Consider the following 23,068-nt stretch of genomic DNA (forward strand, 5'->3'; position numbering starts at 1 on the left):
TTCGAGACCAGCCTGGTCTACAGAGCAAGTTCCAGGACAGGCTCCAAAGCCACAGAGAAACCCTGTCTCGAAAAACCAAAAAAAAAAAAAAAAAAAAAGAAAAGAAAAGAAATGGACTTCGTGGTAGCTAGTTTTAACTGACAACTTGTCAACATCTGGAATAAACTACAATCCAGAAATGGAGAACACACCTGTGAGAGATTTTTTTTGCTTGTTTTTCAAGTGAATGAATCCATTTCTAGTCTGAACTTTCGAGGTGTAAAGACACAGGTTTTGACCATAATGAGGCAGGAAGACTTGGGTCTTCAATTCAGATCTTGAGGTGTCAAGCCACATCTGAACCCCGACCACACCTTCTGCTGGAAACCTATATAAGGACAGGGAAGAAGGAAGCTTCTGCTGTTTGCCTGCTTGCTCTCGCCTTACTAGCAAGTCCATTCCTTCACTGGCCTTGCAGCCTTCACCTTTGGGATTCCAGCGTCTACTGAAGACCTGCTGAGACATCCAGCCTTGGGGACTGAGCAACTTCTGGACTCTTGGATGTCTCATTCATAGCCAGCATTGTTGGATTAGCTAGATCACTGCCTGTAAATCATTCTAACAAATCTCCTTTATATATATGTTGAGAGAGAGAGAGAGAGAGAGAGAGATTCACTGTGTCCAATCTGCTACTCTAGAGAGCCCTGACTCAGGGACTTTGGCACAGACTATTACCAACTAGTCTCCGGATAATTCATTAGCAGTCACACAATCTCAACTCTGTCCCTTTGTTTAAGAGCACAGAACTAATTCATTCCAAATCACCTTCAAATTAGAACTAATTCATTTCAAATCACCTCCCAATTATAATTAAATTCATCCCAAATCATCGCCCCAGGAGAGTTTTGCCACCTCTCCAAGTCCCTGTCTCCATCCCTTTCCTTTACAGTTGGCTGTCACGGCATTCCTTGTCACTCGTGCTGGTGACAGCAGAGAGAGGAAGTTCCAGACAGAATGGAGCACCTGGCACTGACTGCTGCAGCTGGCTCAGTGCCAGCTTACCCTCTGCTCAGTGTCTGCAGCTGAGAAATTGAGCAGCAGATGTGGGGATTCGCAATGCCATGGGACTGACCCATAGAGAAAGCTGTGTCCCCATCCCACAGGTCCGCTCTCCTGTGACTAATATTTTTTCATAAGCTTCATGCTGTCTACTAACTCACTTCCCTGTTTAAGACGTTTATTGACTAGGACATCATATAACACAATGCCAACAGAGCATGGAGGTGGGGAGAACCCCTGTAATCTCAGCACTTGAGAGGCAGAGGCAGACAGATCCCTGAAGTTCCAGGCCATTCTGGTGCAGAACAAGTTCCAGGACAGCCGAAGACTACATAGAAACCTTGTCTCAAAAAAGTTTGCCTCAAAAAAGAGGCAAACACTAATGCAATCAGAATCCATTTTCATTTTGGACAATTCTAAAATTATAAGGCAGCTATAGAAAAGCTTTTTTTTTCCTCTGCTTCATCTTTTCGGTTTGTTTTTGTTGTTGAGACAGGGACTTGCTATGTAGAGCAGTCTGGTCTCAAACTCGTTTTCTTGTCTCTGTCTCTAAATGGCTGGGGTTATAGACATATAGGTTATAGGGTGGGGTTATCTGCTAAGGCTGTTCTTAAATGTTAGTTTCAACAAATGTGTGTGAGTGTGTGAGTGTGTGTGTGTGTGTGTGTGTTTATCTGCTGGCATCTTTTCGCCACCATAAGCACCGCACTATTAATGTGAATGTGTATGTGGTGTGTGTGTGAGAAAGAGGAGAGGGGAGGGGAAGGGAAGGTGGGGAGAGAAGGAGAAAGAGAGAATGAATCTGGTGCCCTCTTCTGGTCCCCATGGGCACTGTCCTTAGAGTTTGCATGCATACACACATTCAAGCAGAAGTCACAAAAAAAAAAAAAAAAAAAAAAAACAAGAAATAACTGCACCAGGTTCTCACATTTTAACAGGATAGTGGGGCTGCTGTGTCGGCATCAAGCACAAGGGGGGTTAATATAGAGATTAATGCTGTGGTTAAGGATGGTGAGCAGATATGAGGTCTGAATAAGTAAGAACACTATGGCGGTGCTGGAGAGATGCGTCAGGTTAAGAGCACTGGATGCTCTTGCAGAGGTCCTGAGTTCAATATCCAGCAAGTACATGGTGGCTCACAGCCAACTGTAATAAGATCTGGTACTCTACTCTGACCTGCAGGCATACATGCAGATAGAGCACTGTATATATAATAAATAAATAATTTTTTTTAAAAAAGGACACAATGGAATGTCAATAATTCGCATGGCACGAGGATGAGCCAGGTATGGCAGTGCACACCTGTGATCCCAGGACAAGGGAGGCAGAGCTCAAGGACAGCCTAGACCACCTACTAAGTTCCAGGTCAGCCAGCTGTGCAGAGTGAAAGACCATCCATTTCAAAAAGTGTACAGGAGAAGGCTAGACTTGACAACACAGGTCTGTGGTCCCAGTACTTGGAAGCTGCAGGCAGGAGGATCAGGAGTTCAATGTCATACTTGGCTACAAGTGACCCTGTCTCAAAAAAAAAAAAAAAGGATACAGGAGGAAGAGATTGGGAGTCAAAGATAACTAAAATTAAGAAAGCAAAAAGCAGAGGGATGCATGCAGGGCACTCTGATTGTGGTGATTTGAGTACTTGACTACTTAGTCCCCAACTGGTGGAACTCTTTGGGGAGGATTAGGAGATGTGGCCTTGCAGGAGGTGTCACTGGGGGCGCCTGTGGGGTTTCAATAAACTCTCACCATCCCAGAGCTCTCTCTCTGCTCTATTTATGGATCAAGATGTGAGCTCTCAGCTACGGCTCCAGAGCCACACCTGCCTGCTGTCGTGCTCCCCACCACGACAGTCGTGGACTCACCCTCTGAAACTCTAAGTCCCAAATAAAGTCTTGGTCGTAGGGTCTCTTCACAGCAACAGAAAAGTAGCTAGGACAAAAGTGGACATATGCAATCCTAGCACTTGAGGCTGAGTCAAGACAATTTCAAGTTTAAGGCCAGTCCTGTTATCCTGACTCAAAATAATTTAAATATCAATAAACTTCCCACGTACCAGGATCTATTTCATCACTGCTAGTTGTTTGCATGTTTTTAAGTTTTCTAGAAGTCTTGAGAATCTCAATCAGTGCTTTCTTCATGAACAGACAGACAGACTTGCAGCCAACAGACCAAACAGACAATGCAGAGGGACTGTTGTACTTGCCAGTGGCTGTGCAGGGTGAGGGCTGCAGCCAGGGAGTAGTCTACCACAGAGCAGGGGCTCAAGTACCCAGCCAGGAGCAGGCCCAGGAGCAGAACACTGACAACTCTCTCACTAGTCCAGTGGAGAGAGGCAGCCTTGGAACCAGCTACAAGAAAGAGGAGATTCACAGAGGTGAGGAAGGACAAACACGTCAACCAATCACGCGATGGCTTACACAGTCAGCACGTAAACAGTATGCCAGCAGACCCATGCTGAATGCAGAATCAGATGGCATATCCGTCATGTCTCTGAGCACAAGACACTTTCCTAAAGGCAAGAAGGCAGGCTACGTATCTGTGGAATACAGGTAGTCTTGGACTTCACTGAAACAGGTATCACGCGAGTGTAACTTAGCGATCACTAATGGACCTCTTTAAAATAATAATGATACTAATAACTGTGTAATCTTTAGAGAAAGTGCAGTATGTTCTAAAAACAGCCTAAGCTGGCCAAATGAAAGAGAAGCACAGGTCTCAGAATACCTTGAAGGTTATGTTCTTCTGCCCCCTTTTACAATTCAATGCCAACAAATGAAACACAAGGGCTGCCTTTAGACAAATGAAACACAACACAGGCCCTTTTTCTTTTCTTTCTTTTTTTTTTTTTTTTTTTTTTTTTTGAGACAGGGTTTCTCTGTATAACAGCTCGGGCTGTCCTGGAACTTGTTTTGTAGACCATACGGGTCTTGAACTCACAGAGATCTGCCTGCCTCTGCCTCCCAAGTGCTAGGAGGGAAGGTGTGCGCCACCACCGCCCGGTAGCTGTAAGGGAACCCGACAAAAGGATGAAGTTCCGACCCAGAAAATTGTACACAGACATAAACATTAAAACTGTGCGTATGACTTTAGGGATGTTTTTTCAGTCCCATATATTTCAGAACCACTCTGCTAAATCTAACAGAAGAATCCACCAACGAAAATTGGTCAAAAGCAAAAAGATTTTTAAATGGCAGTTTCATACAGCTTCTAGCCCCACGGTTGACTGATATTACATTTCTAGTAATTAAAGTGTAAACAAGTTCAAGACCTATGGGAAGAGTGTTTTGTTTCGATGTTGTTATTGTAATTTTTAAAGGCCAGAGCCTTGTGCATCTCAGCCAAGCTCTAAAACACTGAGCCACATCCCCAACCTCTGTTTTTTGAGACAAGGTCCTTCTGTCCTACTATGCAGCCTATGGTGGCCTCTTTCTAATGCATGATCCTATTGCTCTGGCTTCTTGAGGGTGGGAGTACAGACATGTACCACCAGACCCATTTAGGAGTGGTAAATTCATAAATAATTGATTTATTTTATCTATATGGATGTTTTGCCTGCTTGTACGACTGCTGCCTGTGGAGGCCAGGAGAGGGCATTGGATCCCCTGGAACTGGAGTTGTGGATGGTTGTGAGCTACCCTGTGGATGCTAAGAATGGACCTGGGTCCTCTGGAAGAGCAGTCAGTGCTCTTAAATACTGATCTGTCTTTCCAGCCATGGCAGTAGTATTTTTAGGGTAAAGTCCTCTCAGCTCAATGAATAATTATTCACTATAGTAAATACTAGTAATTTAAAAATCCAATTTTTAATCATAATGTTTGCTGTATTCCAGGAAAATGATTTTTAAAAAACATGAGCTGGGCAGTGATGGATATGCCTTTATTCCCAGCACTCAGGAGGCAGAAGCAGGTGGATCTTTTTGAGTTTGAGGCCAGCCTGGTCTATAGAGCAAGTTCTAGGACAGCCAGGACTACACAGAGAAACCCTATCTCGACAAACAAACAAAAAAGAAAGAAAAAGAAAGAAAGAAAGAAAGAAAGAAAGAAAGAAAGAAAGAAAGAAAGAAAGAAAGACATATATAATATTAGAGAAGACAACATGAGCCATTATAAACTAACAACAAATATGCTTGTCATTCTGAGTCTGGCTTATTTCATTTAAGATGGTGACTTCTGGTTTCAATCATTTTTCCACCAAGAAATGTAATTCATCCATCTGTATGGCTGAATAATACTCCATTGTGTGAATATGCATCTTTATCTATTCATCTGCTGGTGAACACCAACTGATTCTATAACTTGGCCCCGGGAACAGTGCTATGAGTAACACAGATATATATACAGGTATCCCCGCTGTGTGTGGCTTTGATTTATTTGGGTATATACCCAGGAGTGATACACCAGGATAATATGATAATTCTACTTGTTGTTTTTGAGAGAGAGAGAGACCTTCATTGTGGTTTCCAGAGAGATTAAAATAAGCTACATTTCTGCCAGGAACATAGAAGGATTCTATTTTCTCTGCATCCTGCCAGCTTTGTTAGAAATTTCCTTTCTATTTTGTTCTTGTGTTATCTTGATGATAGGAATTCTGAGTGGGGTGAAATGAAAACTCAGTGTAATTTTATAGTATTTGGTTTTTTATAGTTTTAAATCATGTGTGTGCTTGTGCAACTGTGGAGGGTGGGCCTGTGAGTATTAGCGCCCACGGAGGCCAGAGACATCCGGTCACCTGAAGATGGTGATTATAGGCAATTGTGAGCCACCTGATGTAGGTGCTGGAAACTGAACTCAGATTCTCTGCAAGAGCAGTACATGCTCTCGGCACTGAGCCATCTCTCCAGCAGCTCAATGCATTTTTAATTCGTGTTTCTCTGGCAGCTAAAGCTGTGAACGTCCTTTTCATGTATTTTTCAGCCATTTGTAGTTCACTGAAAACTGCACATTCAGTTCCTTTATCCGTTTATTGATTAGAATATGAAATAGGCTTGATAACTATTCTCCTTTGGATATAAGGAACTGTAGCTAGGTCGAGTAGGTAAACATCTACCATGTAACTAATACTTTAGGTTGGTTTCGTTAAAATTGAGTTTTTCAAATGAGTTTTATTTTCTTCTACCGTAAGTGTTTGGTCTCAGATTATGCTATAAAAAAATTAACGAGTTCTTAAAAGTACAGATTTATAAATATTCCTCTAAATAGTACTGTTTAACTCCATTTTCTTATACCTATAAGAGAATACCTAAAGTTAGACAGTTTAGAGGAAGAAGCAGCAAGAAAGAGGGAGAGAGAGAAAAAGAGAGACTTAAGTAATAAATACAGTTGATATGTAACCATTTGTAACTAGAGCTCCAGGGGATCCAAAGACACAGACACACACACACACACACACACACACACACAATCACACACAGGAGACAGAGAGAGAGAGAGTTAAAATAAATCTTCTTTAAAGTGGCCTCTCTTGAAAAAAGCACTAATCCATTCCTTCCTGTGGGCTCCTCCACAAGGCCCCACCTCCAGCACTGACACATAGACACCAACTCTCATCACGATTCTTGGTGCCTACAAACCATAAAAACAATTAACACTTGTGACTCAGACACAGTCCTGGGAGCTCCATTCATTAACTTCCTCACCACACAGGGCAACAGCTGCTCCCTGGAACCTGCTGTGGTGTAGGGGAAGTTCCAAGTCTTCCCCTGAAGGTCCCAATTTTGAGTCTGCTGAAATAAGACTGCAGTCAACAGATTATCGGGAGCAAAGGCTACAAGAGACAATTAACATGTGCAAGCACCTGAGCTACCTGAAACATTATAACTTACCAAAACCAGAGGGGCAAAGTTGGGATTCCTTCCTCAGGGAGGAAGTAAAAGGCTTGCAGGTGATTTTAAAGCAGGATGAAATACTGTTGGGGGAGCCTGACCACAGAGTCAGATGCAGACAAGGAGGCCACACATGGGATCCCAACACTGCGGCAGCTGAGGCAGGAGGACTATGATTTCTACAGGACCCCATCTCTATAGGGAAAAACAGAGAAGTCAATGATTGAAGGTAATTGTGTTCCTCTTTAGTGGACCCGCCTTCAGGAAACAGAGAAATTCAGAGAAGTCTCTTTGCTACTTCAGGAGAGGAAGGTGTCAAGAGAACCTTCCAGTAACCACGGGAAGGACCAGAGAGACCTGAGGAGGCTGCTTTCATCAAGTTCGTCATCAACACATTAAAGTACATGCAGGAAACTCATTAAATTAGATAGTTATTAAAAGCCAAGGAGGCGGTTTTTGAGGCAGGGCCTTAGGTAGCATCTTACTACATAGCCTTGAACTCCAGACCATTCTTGTAAAAAAAAAGTACTGTTTTTTGTGCTCCTAATTGATACATAAAGCAACAAGATCTACTAAAGAAATTTCAGGTGATAAAGCTTAAACCATCTCAAGACTCCTGGGACCTACAATGGCTGCTAATAAGTGAGCATTTCAACTAGTAGCAGGGTCAAGGCACTGTGGTTTGTTCCTTCATAACCCCAGGAGGAGGGCTACATTTCAGCTTAGAAATAAATGAGAATAAATATGTCTTGTTTTTCTCCCCAAAGTCACAGATTTCTCATACTTAGGACTCCATGGCAAACCCTTACCCCGTGACAAAATTCTGGAAGGACATATACATAGAAATATAGAGTAGGGTGAGGCAAAGGGGGAAAGCAAATACACAGAGATTTTTGCAGAAACATCATGTTTATGTAATGCTCATGCACAAACACAGACAAGCCAGACTTCAGGTCAAAAGCTGCTGCTGCCTTTGGAGGAAACCCACCAAATGTCAGAACCTCTCTGCTTTCCCCCACCCTGCCCCAAACACCAGGTGGAAATGCCACCTCTGTCTCCTCCTCTTCTTTACCACTGTAGCAGTGAGGTCACGAACCTTCAGCATCTCATCTACAGGAGGCCACTGGCTTTTCAGTTCAGATAGAACTGGTCCCCAGTATTTCTAGCATCCCCAGTTAACACAAAACTAATCATTCACTAGGGAGCCATATTTTCACTAGGGATTCATAGCACTCCTAGCCAGTATTCGCTAGGAGTCACCCTTTAAAATATTATGAAACAGCATTCGCCTGGTTCCAAATAGCTAAGGGTTTGTAAAGAACATAAACATGCATGCTACAGACTCCTGCTTCACATGTATTAAACATCACAGTTTCCATCAGCATACTGAATGATAAATGACTTTCCAATGCGAAGGTTTAGAAGGCAGTATTAAGGAGCTGGAGAAATGGCTCAACCATTAAAAGCACTGGCTACTCTTCCAGAGGACTGAGGTTCAGTTTCAGCACCCACATGGTGCCTCACAACCATCTGTAACTCCAGTTGGAGGGGATCCAATGCTCTCTTCTGGCCTCCATGAGAACTGCATGCCTGTGGTGCACAGACATACATGCAAACAAAAATAAATCTAAAAAAAAAAAGAAGGTAAGAGGTCTGTTCATTTTATGTGTACAAAGAGCAATCTCTGCCTCTTCATGGGTGACTCTTTGCTTTCCTTAGAATAATGTTGTCTGCCATATTGGAAGAAGGCTCATGCATCAACTTCAGGGAAATGGCATTTATTGACAACACACTCTACTTTACACGTAAGTCTAAACGATTAAGACAAATGTGGGTCTCGGGTACAGATTTTCAACTAGAAATGAAATCAAGAAGTGAGCTTGGATTCCTATTTGTCATCAAATTCTACTGAAATGTCAATGACACACTAAGACTGCTAAAAAACAAAACGGATTTCCTAGCTCCAGTGCCCTGCCCCACGTCCTGAGTTGACACTCCAGCAGTTTGTCACCAAAATGGTGTCTGGTGCCCTCATGAAAATGTACCACTGAGGAAAAACTGCTTCCCAAAACAAATGCAATTTATGAGATTCTAGGCCTAGAGTTCTGTCTACACCATTCATGTTAATAGATTTGACCAAAAAAAATAATAATCCTTCTAAGATTCCTTGGGAAACTTGACTTCACTGAAAGTTCAGCTTTCTTTGGAAGCTTCATGGAAAATCCTTAGATGTCTTGTATTTAAACAATAAGCATAAAAGGAAAGTTTGCCACTTTATTAAAAAATACTTTAGCTATGTACTGAAATTACAAATCCTGGATTTAAAATGTTAATTATTACTATTTTATGTGTGTACTTGTTTCTCCTGCATGTATGTCTGTGCAATATGTGCATGCAGTATCCTTGGAGGCCATAAAAGGGTGTGGATCCCCTGGAACTGGAGTTGCAGAAGGTTGTGAGCTGAGAATTGAACCGTGGTCCTTTGGAAGAGCAGTCAGTGTTTTAAGAACTTGATCATCTCTCTAGCCCTAGATTTAAGTTTAAACCTAACATACTTGTGTACACACAAACCCTAATAAGCTTAATTTTATGGGCTCCTGAATGCTCGCCATGTGATATTCCTAATGGAGGTCAACAGAGCCCATCACCATTATACAGAGTTTAGGGGTGAGGAATGGGGGCAGGCATGGTGTCACATGCCTTTAATCCTAGCACATAAGAAGAAGAGGCAGGTGAATATCTGTGAGTTGGAGGACACCTGGTTTACAAAGTGAGTTGGAAGGCAGCCAGAGCATTTTAGTAAGACCGTGAAAAGGAGGGGAGGGGGGGGGGTAATGGAAGGAAGAACAGAGTTTAAAAGTGAGGGGAGGGGACATGATGAGCTGAAGGATATAATTTAATATATTATATTTCTCTATTCCTCCCTTTAGCTGAAGATGATGGTAAAGTATAAATTTATTTTTCTCTCTTTGCAAATTAGAAGATACTTAGACACGTCTATTGTCTGCTGGGGAAAACTGTCCATAGAGATGTCCAGGGGGTAGTTAATAATTACAGTTGCATTATATTCAGGTAATTCTATGGGTGAGCATATTAAAACTTGAATTCCTCGGCTAACTGACTTAGGTTGTTTCTGTCTTACTTCTGCTGATTATATTTCTGTTGTCTGGTTTGATTTGACACTGGTTGCTATTATGTAGCCTACACTAACCGAGAATCACCTGGACTGCCCTCAAACTGTGACCCTCCTGCCTTCACCTCCCGAGTGTAGGGTCACGAGTGTGCAGCACACCCAGCAGCATTCTTGTACAACAGCATCAGCACATGTGTCTGACTGTTTATTCAGAATAAAATCTTGGGAGCAGAACTTCAGGTTGGAAAATCAAAGCCTAAATGGTCCTTCCACTGAGTTTATAAGAGTACTAGCAAGAGATAATTCCCTAGCCTGGTGTGGTGGAATATACCTTTAATCCCAGCACTTTGGGAACTTATCTCTAAGTTCGAGGCATTCCTGATCGACAGAGAAAATTCCAGGACTTCCAAGACTATACAAAAAGGCCCTGTATTGAAAAATAAATAAATTATATACATATATAATTTAAATATGTAGATATAGATATAGAGAGAATAGATGGATTTTTGGGGGTTGCCAGCTCACAAAAATGACATAGAGACATTATTGAAAAGTTTCTGCATCCCTATAAAGCTTTCCACTGACCCAATGGTCCAAATCAGACCAAATCAAACTGAATTAGAAAAAGGCCAGGTTTAATGGATGCCAGCACTCCTGGATGGCTTTCCAGGCCCTCAGAGAGGAGATGGGGAAGGAAGACCAGGAAACCACATGTTTGTTCTCCGGGGGGGGGGGGGGGGGGGGGGGGGGGGGGGCGGGGGGGGGGGGGGGGGGGGGGGGGGGGGGGGGGGGGGGGGGGGGGGGGCAGTTTAAATACCCTGTGGGAGTGGTCTTGCGCATCTCTGGGGAGGGGTCATCATTTGGCAGACTTTCTCAAAGATGGAGTCTAGACAGAGGCAGCTCCCGGGGGGGGGGGCTTAAAAATGAACTTTACACCCAAATAGAGGCAGGGGTGACATTTTCACCCAAACAATTATTAATTGTGAAAGCCTGGCCTTAGCTTAGGCTTGTTCCTAACTAGTTCTAATAATTTAAATTAACCCATTTCTATTCATCTATGTGTTACCATGTGACTCATGGCTTTTCTCTCTCCTCCTGAATGTTTGTTCCCTCAGCCTCCACCTGGCAACTCTACCTTTCTTCCTCCCAGAGCTCTCTGTCCAGAAGTCCCCCTTATACCTCCTGCCAGCTATTGGCCATTTAGCATTTTATTAAACCAATCACAAAGACACATCTTCACACAGTGTAAAGGAATAAAGGAATAATCCACAACGAGAGAGAGAGAGAGAGAGAGAGAGAGAGAGAGAGAGAGAGAGAGAGAGAGAGAGANAGACTTGAAACTGCAGTTGTGAGAGACAGAGCTCAACCAGAAACAAGGACTGGCAATTGACAGCCTGTGCTGGCATAGCTCTCATATTTGCATAAGTAGGTTGAGGATTTGGGGGGGGTTGTTTTTTTTGGGGAGGGGTTCGTTGTTTTGGTTTGGTTTTTAGTTTTTCAATGCAGGGTTTCTCTGTGTAGCCCTGGCTGTCCTGGCACTAGCTCTGTAAACCAGGCACAAACTCATAGAGATCTGCCTGCCTCTGTCTCCCGAGTGCTGGGATTAAGTGTGGGCACCACCGCCTTGCATCTGATTAAGGATTTAAGGTACTAACATTATAGTAGTATAACATTATAGTAGTGTATAATGAAGCACTACTAGGCACAGTTATGAAGGGAAGGGCAGGCAGAAGATCAGCTAGGGAAGAGGTCCCAGAGGAAGGAGACTACAGGGCTTTGTGATATCTAAGAACATGGACAGTGGGAAGGAAAGTGTAAGAACACAAAGGAGACTGGCCAGGAAGTAAAATACTCGAACCTTTGGAGAAAGAGTAGTTCCGAGTGCAATCAGGAAACCCCGTGTGCTCTTAGGAGCACAGTGAAGCTCAACAGGGGAACTTGCTCATTGCTGCTTCTAGAGCAGAGGGTTGTGCTGACTCCACAAACAGAATTACTAGGTGTGTCTGTGGATCTAATAAAACAACTTACCATTAATGATTCAATGTGTGTTATAGGAGACCTGAAATCAGACGACTTTGTCAAGAAACGATCTAAAATCTGTGTAATACGAGATATGAATTACCAAGTTCTCTTGGTCATTGGCAGCGAAAGGCAAGCTGTGTTTGAGGACATGCCCGATGCTGACCAACATGGTACTTTTCTCTGCCTATTTAAAAGCACAGAGACCCACCCGTTCTCCCCACTCCATTTACTGCCCACATTTTCAAATGTCAGGTCCTGTCCTTAAATGGAAAGTCACAGTAGTAAACAGAATTACACTTTAGAGAGCACCCTTTTTTAGATGGAGCAGGGGAGGGGGGTTAGATGCAATAAAGACACTGGTAGAGGTGACCCCTCTCTGGGTCTATAGGAGTATCACCGGTTCCCCTATATCAATTTATTCTCCATAGAAGAACCTTCTCAAATTGGATCATTTATCCCCACTGGTTATAGCTGAGCATACTGCTGACACCATCAAAACTCAAATGAAAAGTAAAACACAGGCATTTCAAATGAATATCTCTCCCACCAGAGCATGAGAGTGTCTCTCAAGACATAAGTTCCAAATATCCCAGTTTGGGGCCTAGTTGAATGTATATTCTTGAAAACAAAAAAGTCCTATCCTAAGTTTTTTGCCTCAACAAATGCTTTAATACTCTATTGGACATTCAACAGTTAAACATAGTCTTTAGGCTCAGAATAACCTTCTGTTTTATGATTGGCTTTATTTCTGATTTGAGACAGGATCTTATTATGTATCCCTGGCTATCCTGGAATTCAATTTGTAGACTAGGATTACCTAAAACTCACAGAGATCCACCTGACACTGCCTCCAGAGTGCTGGGATTATAAGTGTCTACATCCATATCCGGCAGGGTTTGTGATATCTTTAACACACTCAAGAGAAATATCAGAAATCAGGAAAAATATCAAACTATCTTTAACACACTCCAAATACTTTAACACACTCATGTTGCCCACCTATGATTTATAACACCCTGTAAGTGTGATTTAAGGGGAGTGTGGCCAGCTGGGCTTCAGGTCTGTTCAGGCCAAACCTTCACTGCATGGTTGTGACTGGCCTATTCTTTGGTTAAACTTCTATAGATGCCAGTTTGGGGGAGGGTAAGTATTCCAATTAATGGTCTCATTTATTAATATTTATTTCAGCCAATCCCCAGACCAGACTGATAATACATTCATATACAGATTGTCACTCAAGGGGAAAGGCTGTAACCCTCTCTGTGAAGCATGAAAAAATGTCTATTCTCTCCTGTAAGGACAAAGGCATTTCTTTTAAGGTAAGATTCAATTTCACTTTGATTTTAGTTATCTTAATGAACAAATTATAAACGTCAGATATCCTCAGGCCAACCTTTTGTCTAGAGCCCAAGAGCAGACACAACCACTGAAGTGGATGAGTATGGGGAGCTGTCCACCCCTTCAGTCTAGTGTGCTGATACTTGGTGGTCTCATTTTGTCTCTGAGTCTGTCAGAGAGGAAGAGACGGCTGAAAGCTCTTTTGTTTGTTTTAAACATGTATTTATTTATTAGTTCACAGTTTTCTGTCTGCATGCTTTGCTTATACACCAGAAGAGGTCATAAGATCTCATTATAAATGAGCCACCATGTGGCTGCTGGGGACTGATCTCAGGACCTCTGGATGATCAGTCAAGGCCCCAGCTGAATTTTTTTTTTATTCAGACAGGGTTTCTTGTATCCCAGACTAATCTCAAACTATGTAGTTGAGGGTGGCCTGGAACTTTTAACCCTTCCATCTCTACTGCACCGATTACAGGTGCATGTCACTATACCAGGACCCATGCTCAGGGTCTCCCATTAATGCAGACTGTATCCATCCTTGCATAGGCTGATTTCAGGTAAAAGCCAACTTCATTTCCCTGTCATATCACTAGAGTTTGTGTTCAAGGATTACTTCTCATTTAGATTTTAAACTTCAGCTTGGTCCTAGATATCTCTCCCTGAGTTGTGGTTTACTGCTGGGGTCCAGCCTCGACAGGTTCGTACATTCCAGGGCAGGGGTATGTGGATTAGAAAAATTAGGTAGGAGGAACAAAGATAGGAAAGAAACACAGGGACAGAGAACTGGGAGGGCTCTACAGTCTATACTGGATACTGAATCTGCCCACATTTATTTTCCATATGCTTATATAACCCAATCCAAAAGGTGAGGGGGAGGGAGAAGGAAAAAGACTGCATTCAACATGACACAAAGGACAACCACAGATACTTGCTTCAATATTTGAGTCATCAAGCCACTATTTCCTGAGTTAAGCATTCTGGTGTTTTAGGCAGGATATGCAGTGAATACACCCTAGACCAAGTATCCTGTAGGCAGCCACTCCCTATGTCAAACCTCCTGTTTTAAAATGAAGGGGCAGGAATAGGCTTGAATTCTGTGGCCTTTGGTCAGGGTGGAGTGGATCCACCTCTATGGGCCATCTTAGTGTCCAAAAGACCACGAAATCACAGCCTAGGTCAGGATATCTTGTTTGTAGCCAACCTGTTGTCAACAACTTTGAAAGAGTGAAAATAAGTTCCAACTCTCTGACCTTTGGTCAAGGTGGAACAGGACTCGTATCTGTGGGCCTCCACAATCTCCTCCCTTTTTAATTCATTTAATAAAGCCTGTGCTTCTGCTACAGGACAGACTGTGCCTGGCTTGGGCATCCTCTTCCACTCTCCAGACTTACCCATCATACATTCTGTCATGTATGTCCTGTCTTAGATTGCTGGGGAGAGGGATCCACCTGCCATTGACTACAAGCCTCTGTAAATGAAGGGTTAAGGGAAAGTGCATCTGTAGGCGCTGTGCACCTCTGAGCCAACTTCCTGTCAAGAGAGTTCACCAACAACTACACAGTAGTATGCAAGCAGATAATGCTTTGTGATACATATACTCCTATGGGTACAATGTCTCCTAGAAAAGAGTAGAGGATGATCAAGAGGGGATGGACTTTTTTAATTGGTCTAAGATGTCTTTAACAGTTTTTAGCTACATCAAAATCCAAATTTGTCTTATTAAACATATCAAATCTAAGGACTTTCCATGTCAAATTTCTCTCGGACAAGTTATAATCTTTTTCTAATCAGTAACATCATCATAGTTAATTAGAGCAGTTGCGAGCATTGACAGCTCAGTACCATATTTCTAGTATGGAAATTAACAATAAACACACAATTTGTCAAATCACATTTCTCTAAAATCCAATCTAATCAAAAGACAAGAGGAGGTGTCTGTGATGGGTGAGCTATGAGTCTTTTTTTTTCCTCCTATAGTTCAGTTGCATTGCTGCTCTGACCTTTCAGAGGTAAGTTCAAACTATCCCAGTCTCTGAGTAGCAGCAAAAATTTTCATGCCACTCCTCCTGATTTCTGAAGAGGGCTCAGTCACTCTTTGCTTCCATAATAGAGTTCCATTGCTTTAGCAAGTGTCTTTCCCCTGGATGGGAAATTTTCTGAGGTCTCAGTTCTTAGTCCTTTTATTTCAACAGCAGATTGAACACCATACTGGCAAAATGAGTTCTGTGTCCTAAGATACAATATGGATAAACTACCAAATATTCAGTCAGCATTCTTAGTCCAGCTCCAAAGTAAATAGGACTCACTAAGGTCTGGAAGTTTGTGCAGTAGGTCCACCAAGGAGCTGGGACTCACCAACCATCACCACCATCTCCCATCCCTTCTCAGGCAGCAGCATGATGACACCAAGGGAGTCAGGAACACTGACTCAGGAACCTCACTCCGACTCTTCTATGGGGACACCAGCATCTATGATGTCATCAGTGCTGGCACTTCTCTATTTTGCAACAGTATTTTCTTCCTGTGAAAAAAAGCACAAACATGACTCCAATGGCACATTAAAACAGGATCGTGTCCTTTCCAACACAGACTGAGGGTATAACTCCCCTGTTTTTTCTTTTGAAGTTGTGTTTTCAAGGAGCCATGGACATGCTCCACAGTTATTTGTCCTTGAGGATTATAAGGAATGCCTGTTTTATGTTCAATGTTCCATTGGGAACAAAATTGCTGAAATGCTTTACTAACATACACAGACTTATTGTTCGTCATTATAATTTTAGGGATTCCCAAAAATGAAAAACACCTTAAGCAATGGATTATCATATGGTTAGTAGCTTCTCTAGCCTGTGCTGTGGCCATAAATAAAACTGAGTATGTATTGATTGTCACATGCACATATCTTAATTTGCCAAACTCTGCAATATGAGTAACATTTATTTGCCAAAAATGATTAGGAAGCAGGCCTTTCTGAAAAGGTACAGGTAAAATTGTGGGCATATATCACATTGCTTAACAATCTGATGACCAATTTCTCTTGTTAATCCAAATTGCTTTCTCAAACTTATTCTATTTTAATGATGTAGAATATGTGATCACTGAGCAAGCTCAACTTGAGATAAAGCAATCAACTGAGTAAGTTTGTCAGCCAACGGAACAGGAAGATTTGAATTGCTCTAATGTGATTCAGAAAGCCTGGCAATTTTCTTTCACGAATGGCATCTTGAATTTGTTGGAACACCATTTTAACTTGATAATTACTAGTCCTAATGCATGGAACTGTTTCTAGTACATGAAGAGCTTTAAAAATGTACTTACTGCCCATCCATAAATTAAATGCCTTACCTGCAAATAGCTGAAACAGTACAGCAACAGTTCGCAGAGCAACTATCTGAGCTGAGGCTGGATCTGTTTGCACCACGTGTCCTTTACTATCAACAACACACGCTGCTCTTCCATTGGAAGAACCAGCCGTAACAACTAACCTAGCATCCTTTAAGGGATCTTTCATTACAATTTTTCTTGGAAAATAAAGAAATGTAGTTGTGTGATTTGCAGCAATCGATCAGTTGGGAAAAGATTATCAGTCTACTCTTCAAATTGAGCAAACACAATTGCCTAAGAATCATTATTTAGAAATAACGGATCAATCTGTTGCTTAGTGTAAGAAACATTGATCACAGTAGGTTCCCTGCCAAAATATCACCCAGATTCCATCCTGTTCTTCTGTACTAAACAAGTTACTGCTTCAAAATAAATGTTTAATACCTTGACTGGCGAAATGGGATGGTGTATCCATACAAGCAGACCATTTGCCATAATACCACCGTGGGAGTAGGTTTTTTAGGTAATATACATGCTGCCTAGGTGGATCATAATTAATATAATGTACCTGCTGTTTTGTATTGCATATTTCACCTGTATCAGTACCTGTCTACCAGAGTCTGTAAGCTCTCTGGTAGAATTCAGGTCACAGCTCGCCTAAAGAATTTCACTTAATGGCTTAAGGAACACTGTGGGGAATTTTAAATAATGTCTCAGTCATTGAATATCTCCTAACAATCAATGAAAATCATTCAGATTCTGTAAGCTATCCTTCCTAATTTCTAATTTCTGAGGTTTCATTTCTTTAGGATAACACATGATCTAAATACTGGCAAGGCAGGTGCCTTTGCACTTTCCCTGGGGCAATAACTAACCCTGCATGGGTAAGACTCTGTCAAAGTTGTCCACATGTCTCAAGCAAAACGTCTTCATTTTTATAGGCAAGCAAGATAGCATCCATATGACTGACAATATAAACTTGTGGAAATTGGTCTATAACATTTTGCATAGCCTGAACCACAAATTTCTGGCATAATGTAGCGCTGTTTGCCATGCTCTGAGGCAAGATGCTCCATTGACTATTTGAAATTAACTGATAGAACACCAAATGCAAATCATTGGCATGCCAAAGGGATAGTATAAAAACAATCCCTTCAAGCTATAATAGTCTTATGAGTATTTTTTTTTTGGTATAGCTGTAGGAGAAGGCAATCCAGGCTATATAAAGCCCTCATGGGCTGCATGGTCTCATTAACATCTCTTAAATCATGTATTAATCTCCATTTTCATGACTTCTTTTTAATCACAAAAACGGGAGAATTCCAGGACATGATGTGACCATTATCCAGCTGTTCCTGCACTAACTGCTGGGCAGCTTGTCATTTTCCTTCTGGTAGAGGCCACTGTTAACCCATACAGGCTCGTCACTTTTCCAAATAAATGGTCTGTATGGAGTACAGTGGCATCTCCTAAAAGTACTCTGATCCTGCCCTGGAAGCACTTCTGCTAGGTATGATAAGATCAATCCTTCCCTCATTTTCCTTGCCCAGTCCTTGATTGGGTAACAGCCCTTGCTGAAACACTTGATTAGCAATAACTGTGTTGAGGAAATATAAATATACCCCAATTCGGTTCATAATGTCTCAGTCCCACAAATTTATAGGTAAATGAGGAAAAAAGTATGGCTGAAAAGTTTCTTCATGGCCCTCTCCGTCTCTCCAGTGAAGTTCATTGCTACTTTGTTCAAGATTTTGAGTTTGATCAATCCCTTGTAACTGTGTAATAGTCTCCATTTTAGGCTTAAAGGCCATCGACTGGCAGTTATAGCAGAAATATCCGCACCAGTATCCAGAAGACCAGAAACGCCTTTTCCATTTATAAACAAAGTGAGTTTGGTCACTGTGGACCTATGGCTTAGAGCCAATAGGTATCAGATGAATCAAACCCAGCTTCTCCTCTCTTACCTCCCTTGACTTAATTTCTGATTTGTACTTTAGAAAGTAAAATTAATTGTGCAAATCTCTGGCCTGTCTTTACCACAGTGGCTCCATTAGGTGAGTGAGGCATATCCTTGATTTCTCCTTCAAAATCAGCAGTCAATGACTCCAGAAGCAACAAGCATCCCCCTTGCATGATGGTGCTACCTCTCCCCAATAATAATCCTGCAGTGCCTTCCCATAAAGATCCATAAACCCCAGTGGAGAGAGCTTGCATCCCCATTGCAGGAGTTAAACTGTAAAAGGCAGAGCTGAGATTGAGCCCTGCATTGCCTGGGGTTGCTCTGCAAAGGACCTGAATGGATTTCCTTGGGGGGGGGGGGGGACCCAGACTGCTGGATTGCCCTATATATTGTCTTGGGGCCTGATCCCTCTGCTCGATTCCTGGCAGGGGATTGATTCCCTTAGGCATCTTTCTTTGATCTACATTTGTTACTTCACTGTTTCTCTCTCCTGCAACTTCAGCACAGTTCCTGGTTCCTTGTTCTTCCCTGGGCTTACTGTGTGTGCTATCTATCAGAACACTGCCTAATCTGAGGTGCCATAAGACCACACCCAAAGCAGCTTCCAGGAGGCCCTGCAGCCCTTGTCTCCGGGCCTTGATTTCTTTGTTGGGAGAGAAGATCTCTCACTGTCTTTCCCTGTAAAGTAGCGGCTATAAGCAGTCTTTGTGTATACGAGGGGCCAATATCAAAATATAATCTTTCAAAGTCGTTGACAACAGGTGTGGCTACAAACAGTTGACCAGGCACAGCTTCAGAAGCAGGTACTAATCAGAAGGCAACTTATACTACCGTCTGTCACGGCCCATACTAGGTTGGTAAATATCCAAAAACTATGGCTGTCAATTTAACTAGTTCTGTCGAAAGAACACCTTCTGAATCTTCTATGCATCTCAAAAAGATAGAATGCATTTTTAATTTTAGAGATTTCTTGGTCAGTCCATAGGATCATGGGGATTTTTACTGCCATGTGGTCAAAATCAACTCCAAAATTAATATGGAAGAACCTTGGGCAGTTCTAATATTTTCTAATACATCCTGAAAGGGAGACAAGATGTGAGAATAGGTAAAACCAGGCACTCCTAGCAGCTCTGGTGGGAGAGACTACAGTTTCTAGTCAGCTAATCCTGACTAGGACCTTGGTGTCTGGACAAAACATACAGGAATCAGTGCTTGTACTAAACTCAGGACAGAAAGGACAGACCACTGTGCACTGTTGTGCTTGGCAGGAAAGCAGAGTCAGGGGCCACAGATGAGTCTGTGCAGCTGGGCTATTGGGGAACCCAAGACTCAGCTGGAGAACAGCTGCTGGTCTAATCACACTGCCGTGTAGTATCAGGACCACAGAAAGAAGGAGCTGAGATTCGGACACCTCCCACACCTCTCTTGATGATCCAGAAACTAGAGCTACTGAGCCAAAGCGGGGAGCCCATCAGTATGTTAGCTAAGGACAACTAAAGAAGACAAGAACTGAAACTAGCCCGATGAGATGGTCATCTCTGCTAGAACTTCTCTTCATCATTAGCATACCTGGACTCCCTTGGTGGAAGAGAACAGAAGGAAGGTCTGGGCATAGGGGAACCAGGAGGCCTGTGTGTTGATGAGGGTGCGAGGTGGAAAAGGTCAGAATGGACAGGAAAATAGGAAGTTAGGAATGAAAGAGAAGCAGTCAGTACTCCTACCTTTAGAGAGTTTTTTCTTAACTCCTGAAAAAAGTAAAGCTGCTTCAGGTTGTTTAGTAACACACTTTCAGTATTATAGTGCACATACAAAAATTGGTAAAGTCATTTTTAAAAAAAATTTGTTTTCTGATGCACAACTGTGTGTCCATGTGTTTCTTTGGAGGCCAGAATGGGGAGCTGGATTCTCTGGTGCTGGAGTTTAGGCATTTGTGAGCTTCCCCATGTGGATGCAAGAGCCAAATACCAGACTCTGAGAGACCTGAGCAGGAAGCCATCGCTCTAGGCCCAGTTGCTTATATCTGTAAAAATTATGTAGTTGGGGATGGTGCCACGCGCCTTTAATGCCAGCACTCTGGAGGCAGAAGCAGGTAGATCTCTGTGGAGTTTGAGGCCAGCCTGGTCTACAGAGCCATTTCCAGGACAGGTTCCAAAGCTACACAGTAAAATCCTGTCTTGAAAACAAACAAAGAAACAAAACTTATGTAATGTTGGGCCAGGCAGTGGAGGCACATGTCTTTAATCCCAGCATTTGGGAGTCAGAGGCAGGCAGATCTTCATAAGTTCAAGGCCACCCTGAACTAAAAATTAGTTCCAGGACAGCCTGGACTACTACACAAAGAAACCCTGTCTCAAAAAACAAACTATGACAACAACAACAACAAAAACTATGTAATGTGTGTTTTCTCCACAGGAAATGGATCCACCTGAATATATCGATGGTACTAAAAGTGATCTCATATTCTTTCTGAGAAGTGTTCCAGGACACAATAAGAGGCAATTTGAATCTTCAATGCACGAAGGACACTTTCTAGCTTGTGAAAAAGAGGGTGATTTTTTCAAACTCACATTGAAAAAGAAGGATGAAAATGGGGATAAATCTGTAATGTTCACTGTTACTGACTTACCTCAGAGTTAGGTATTAAGCATTTTTTGTACCAGAAAGATGACTAGATTACATGAGCCTTATGATAATCCATTCTGTGTAGCCATAGCAAAATACCCCAGGCTGCATAATTTATAAAGCAAACAGGTTCATCTGTCTCACGTGTCTAGTCCAATTCCTACNTAAAAAAAATTTGTTTTCTGATGCACAACTGTGTGTCCATGTGTTTCTTTGGAGGCCAGAATGGGGAGCTGGATTCTCTGGTGCTGGAGTTTAGGCATTTGTGAGCTTCCCCATGTGGATGCAAGAGCCAAATACCAGACTCTGAGAGACCTGAGCAGGAAGCCATCGCTCTAGGCCCAGTTGCTTATATCTGTAAAAATTATGTAGTTGGGGATGGTGCCACGCGCCTTTAATGCCAGCACTCTGGAGGCAGAAGCAGGTAGATCTCTGTGGAGTTTGAGGCCAGCCTGGTCTACAGAGCCATTTCCAGGACAGGTTCCAAAGCTACACAGTAAAATCCTGTCTTGAAAACAAACAAAGAAACAAAACTTATGTAATGTTGGGCCAGGCAGTGGAGGCACATGTCTTTAATCCCAGCATTTGGGAGTCAGAGGCAGGCAGATCTTCATAAGTTCAAGGCCACCCTGAACTAAAAATTAGTTCCAGGACAGCCTGGACTACTACACAAAGAAACCCTGTCTCAAAAAACAAACTATGACAACAACAACAACAAAAACTATGTAATGTGTGTTTTCTCCACAGGAAATGGATCCACCTGAATGTATCGATGGTACTAAAAGTGATCTCATATTCTTTCTGAGAAGTGTTCCAGGACACAATAAGAGGCAATTTGAATCTTCAATGCACGAAGGACACTTTCTAGCTTGTGAAAAAGAGGGTGATTTTTTCAAACTCACATTGAAAAAGAAGGATGAAAATGGGGATAAATCTGTAATGTTCACTGTTACTGACTTACCTCAGAGTTAGGTATTAAGCATTTTTTGTACCAGAAAGATGACTAGATTACATGAGCCTTATGATAATCCATTCTGTGTAGCCAAAGCAAAATACCCCAGGCTGCATAATTTATAAAGCAAACAGGTTCATCTGTCTCACGTGTCTAGTCCAATTCCTACATCCTGGTGAATGGCCCTGGCTGCATTACAGCATACAAGATAAAAGGAATCAGCTGCATGTGAATTAGCACATGGGTGAGCCTCACTTCACAGCAACTAATTCTGGAGAGAGGCTTCAGCCCTGTCCAATGCTGGAAGCCTCAGGAGCTGTGCACCTCCCACCTCTTCTTAAACATATCACCACCTCAACACGGTTATACTGGTGATCAAGTTTCCAGCAAATATATTCACGTGACAGTGAAATAAATACTAATAATGACCTCAACATGCCATTAAATAATACTAATTATGATATTTTTAAGTAGCACTTTTGGGGTAGAAAGATGGCTCAGTTATTAAGAGCACTTGCTACTCTTCCAGAGGGGAGATACATACATACATATGTATATATATACATATATGTGTGTGTATATACACGTGAAGTGTTTTTTTCAAAGGGTGTCATGTTCCCTGAAACAGAAATTAACAGAGAGTTGTGAGCTTCCACGTGGATGCTGGGAATTGAACCTAGGTCCTCTGGAAGATCAGTCAGTCCCGCTACCCACTGAGCCATCTCTGCAGACCCCTTCCAGAGGACTCTTGTGTATATGATGGGGTATGCACATGCCACCCTGGGTGAGGGGAGTCAATTCTATCCTTTCATCTTTGTGTGAGTTTCAGGTTCTAGGTTCCAGGACTCAAACTCAGAT

At 42.3% G+C, this 23,068-nt stretch overlaps 2 protein-coding genes across 6 annotated transcripts in view; one reads left to right on the forward strand and one right to left on the reverse strand.

The window, feature by feature from the left end:
• Il18 (interleukin 18) overlaps positions 1 to 22,621 on the forward strand; it is a 67,643-nt gene extending 45,022 nt beyond the window's left edge. For 3 of the 5 annotated variants that reach the window (XM_050156237.1, XM_050156236.1, XM_050156238.1), the window contains 3 exons: positions 12,047 to 12,184; positions 13,203 to 13,333; positions 22,006 to 22,621. In XM_050156237.1, coding sequence (XP_050012194.1) covers positions 12,047 to 12,184; positions 13,203 to 13,333; positions 22,006 to 22,230 — 494 coding nt within the window. In that variant the 3' untranslated portion in view covers positions 22,231 to 22,621. Of the gene's footprint in view, positions 1 to 8,578; positions 8,665 to 12,046; positions 12,185 to 13,202; positions 13,334 to 21,048; positions 21,388 to 22,005 lie in introns of all 5 variants that reach the window. The other 2 variants (XR_007594296.1, XR_007594295.1) reach the window with 2 other exon arrangements.
• Sdhd (succinate dehydrogenase complex subunit D) overlaps positions 3,142 to 23,068 on the reverse strand; it is a 52,792-nt gene continuing 32,865 nt past the window's right edge. The window contains exon 3 of the mRNA XM_050156251.1: positions 3,142 to 3,386. Within this exon, the coding sequence (XP_050012208.1) occupies positions 3,157 to 3,386 (230 nt within the window). The 3' untranslated portion in view covers positions 3,142 to 3,156. The remainder of the gene's footprint in view (positions 3,387 to 23,068) is intronic.

The sequence above is a fragment of the Alexandromys fortis genome, unplaced genomic scaffold (assembly GCF_014885135.2).
Source record: "Alexandromys fortis isolate MF-2015 unplaced genomic scaffold, M_Fortis_MF-2015_v1.1 scaffold_89, whole genome shotgun sequence".
Classification (NCBI taxonomy): Eukaryota; Metazoa; Chordata; class Mammalia; order Rodentia; family Cricetidae; genus Alexandromys; species Alexandromys fortis.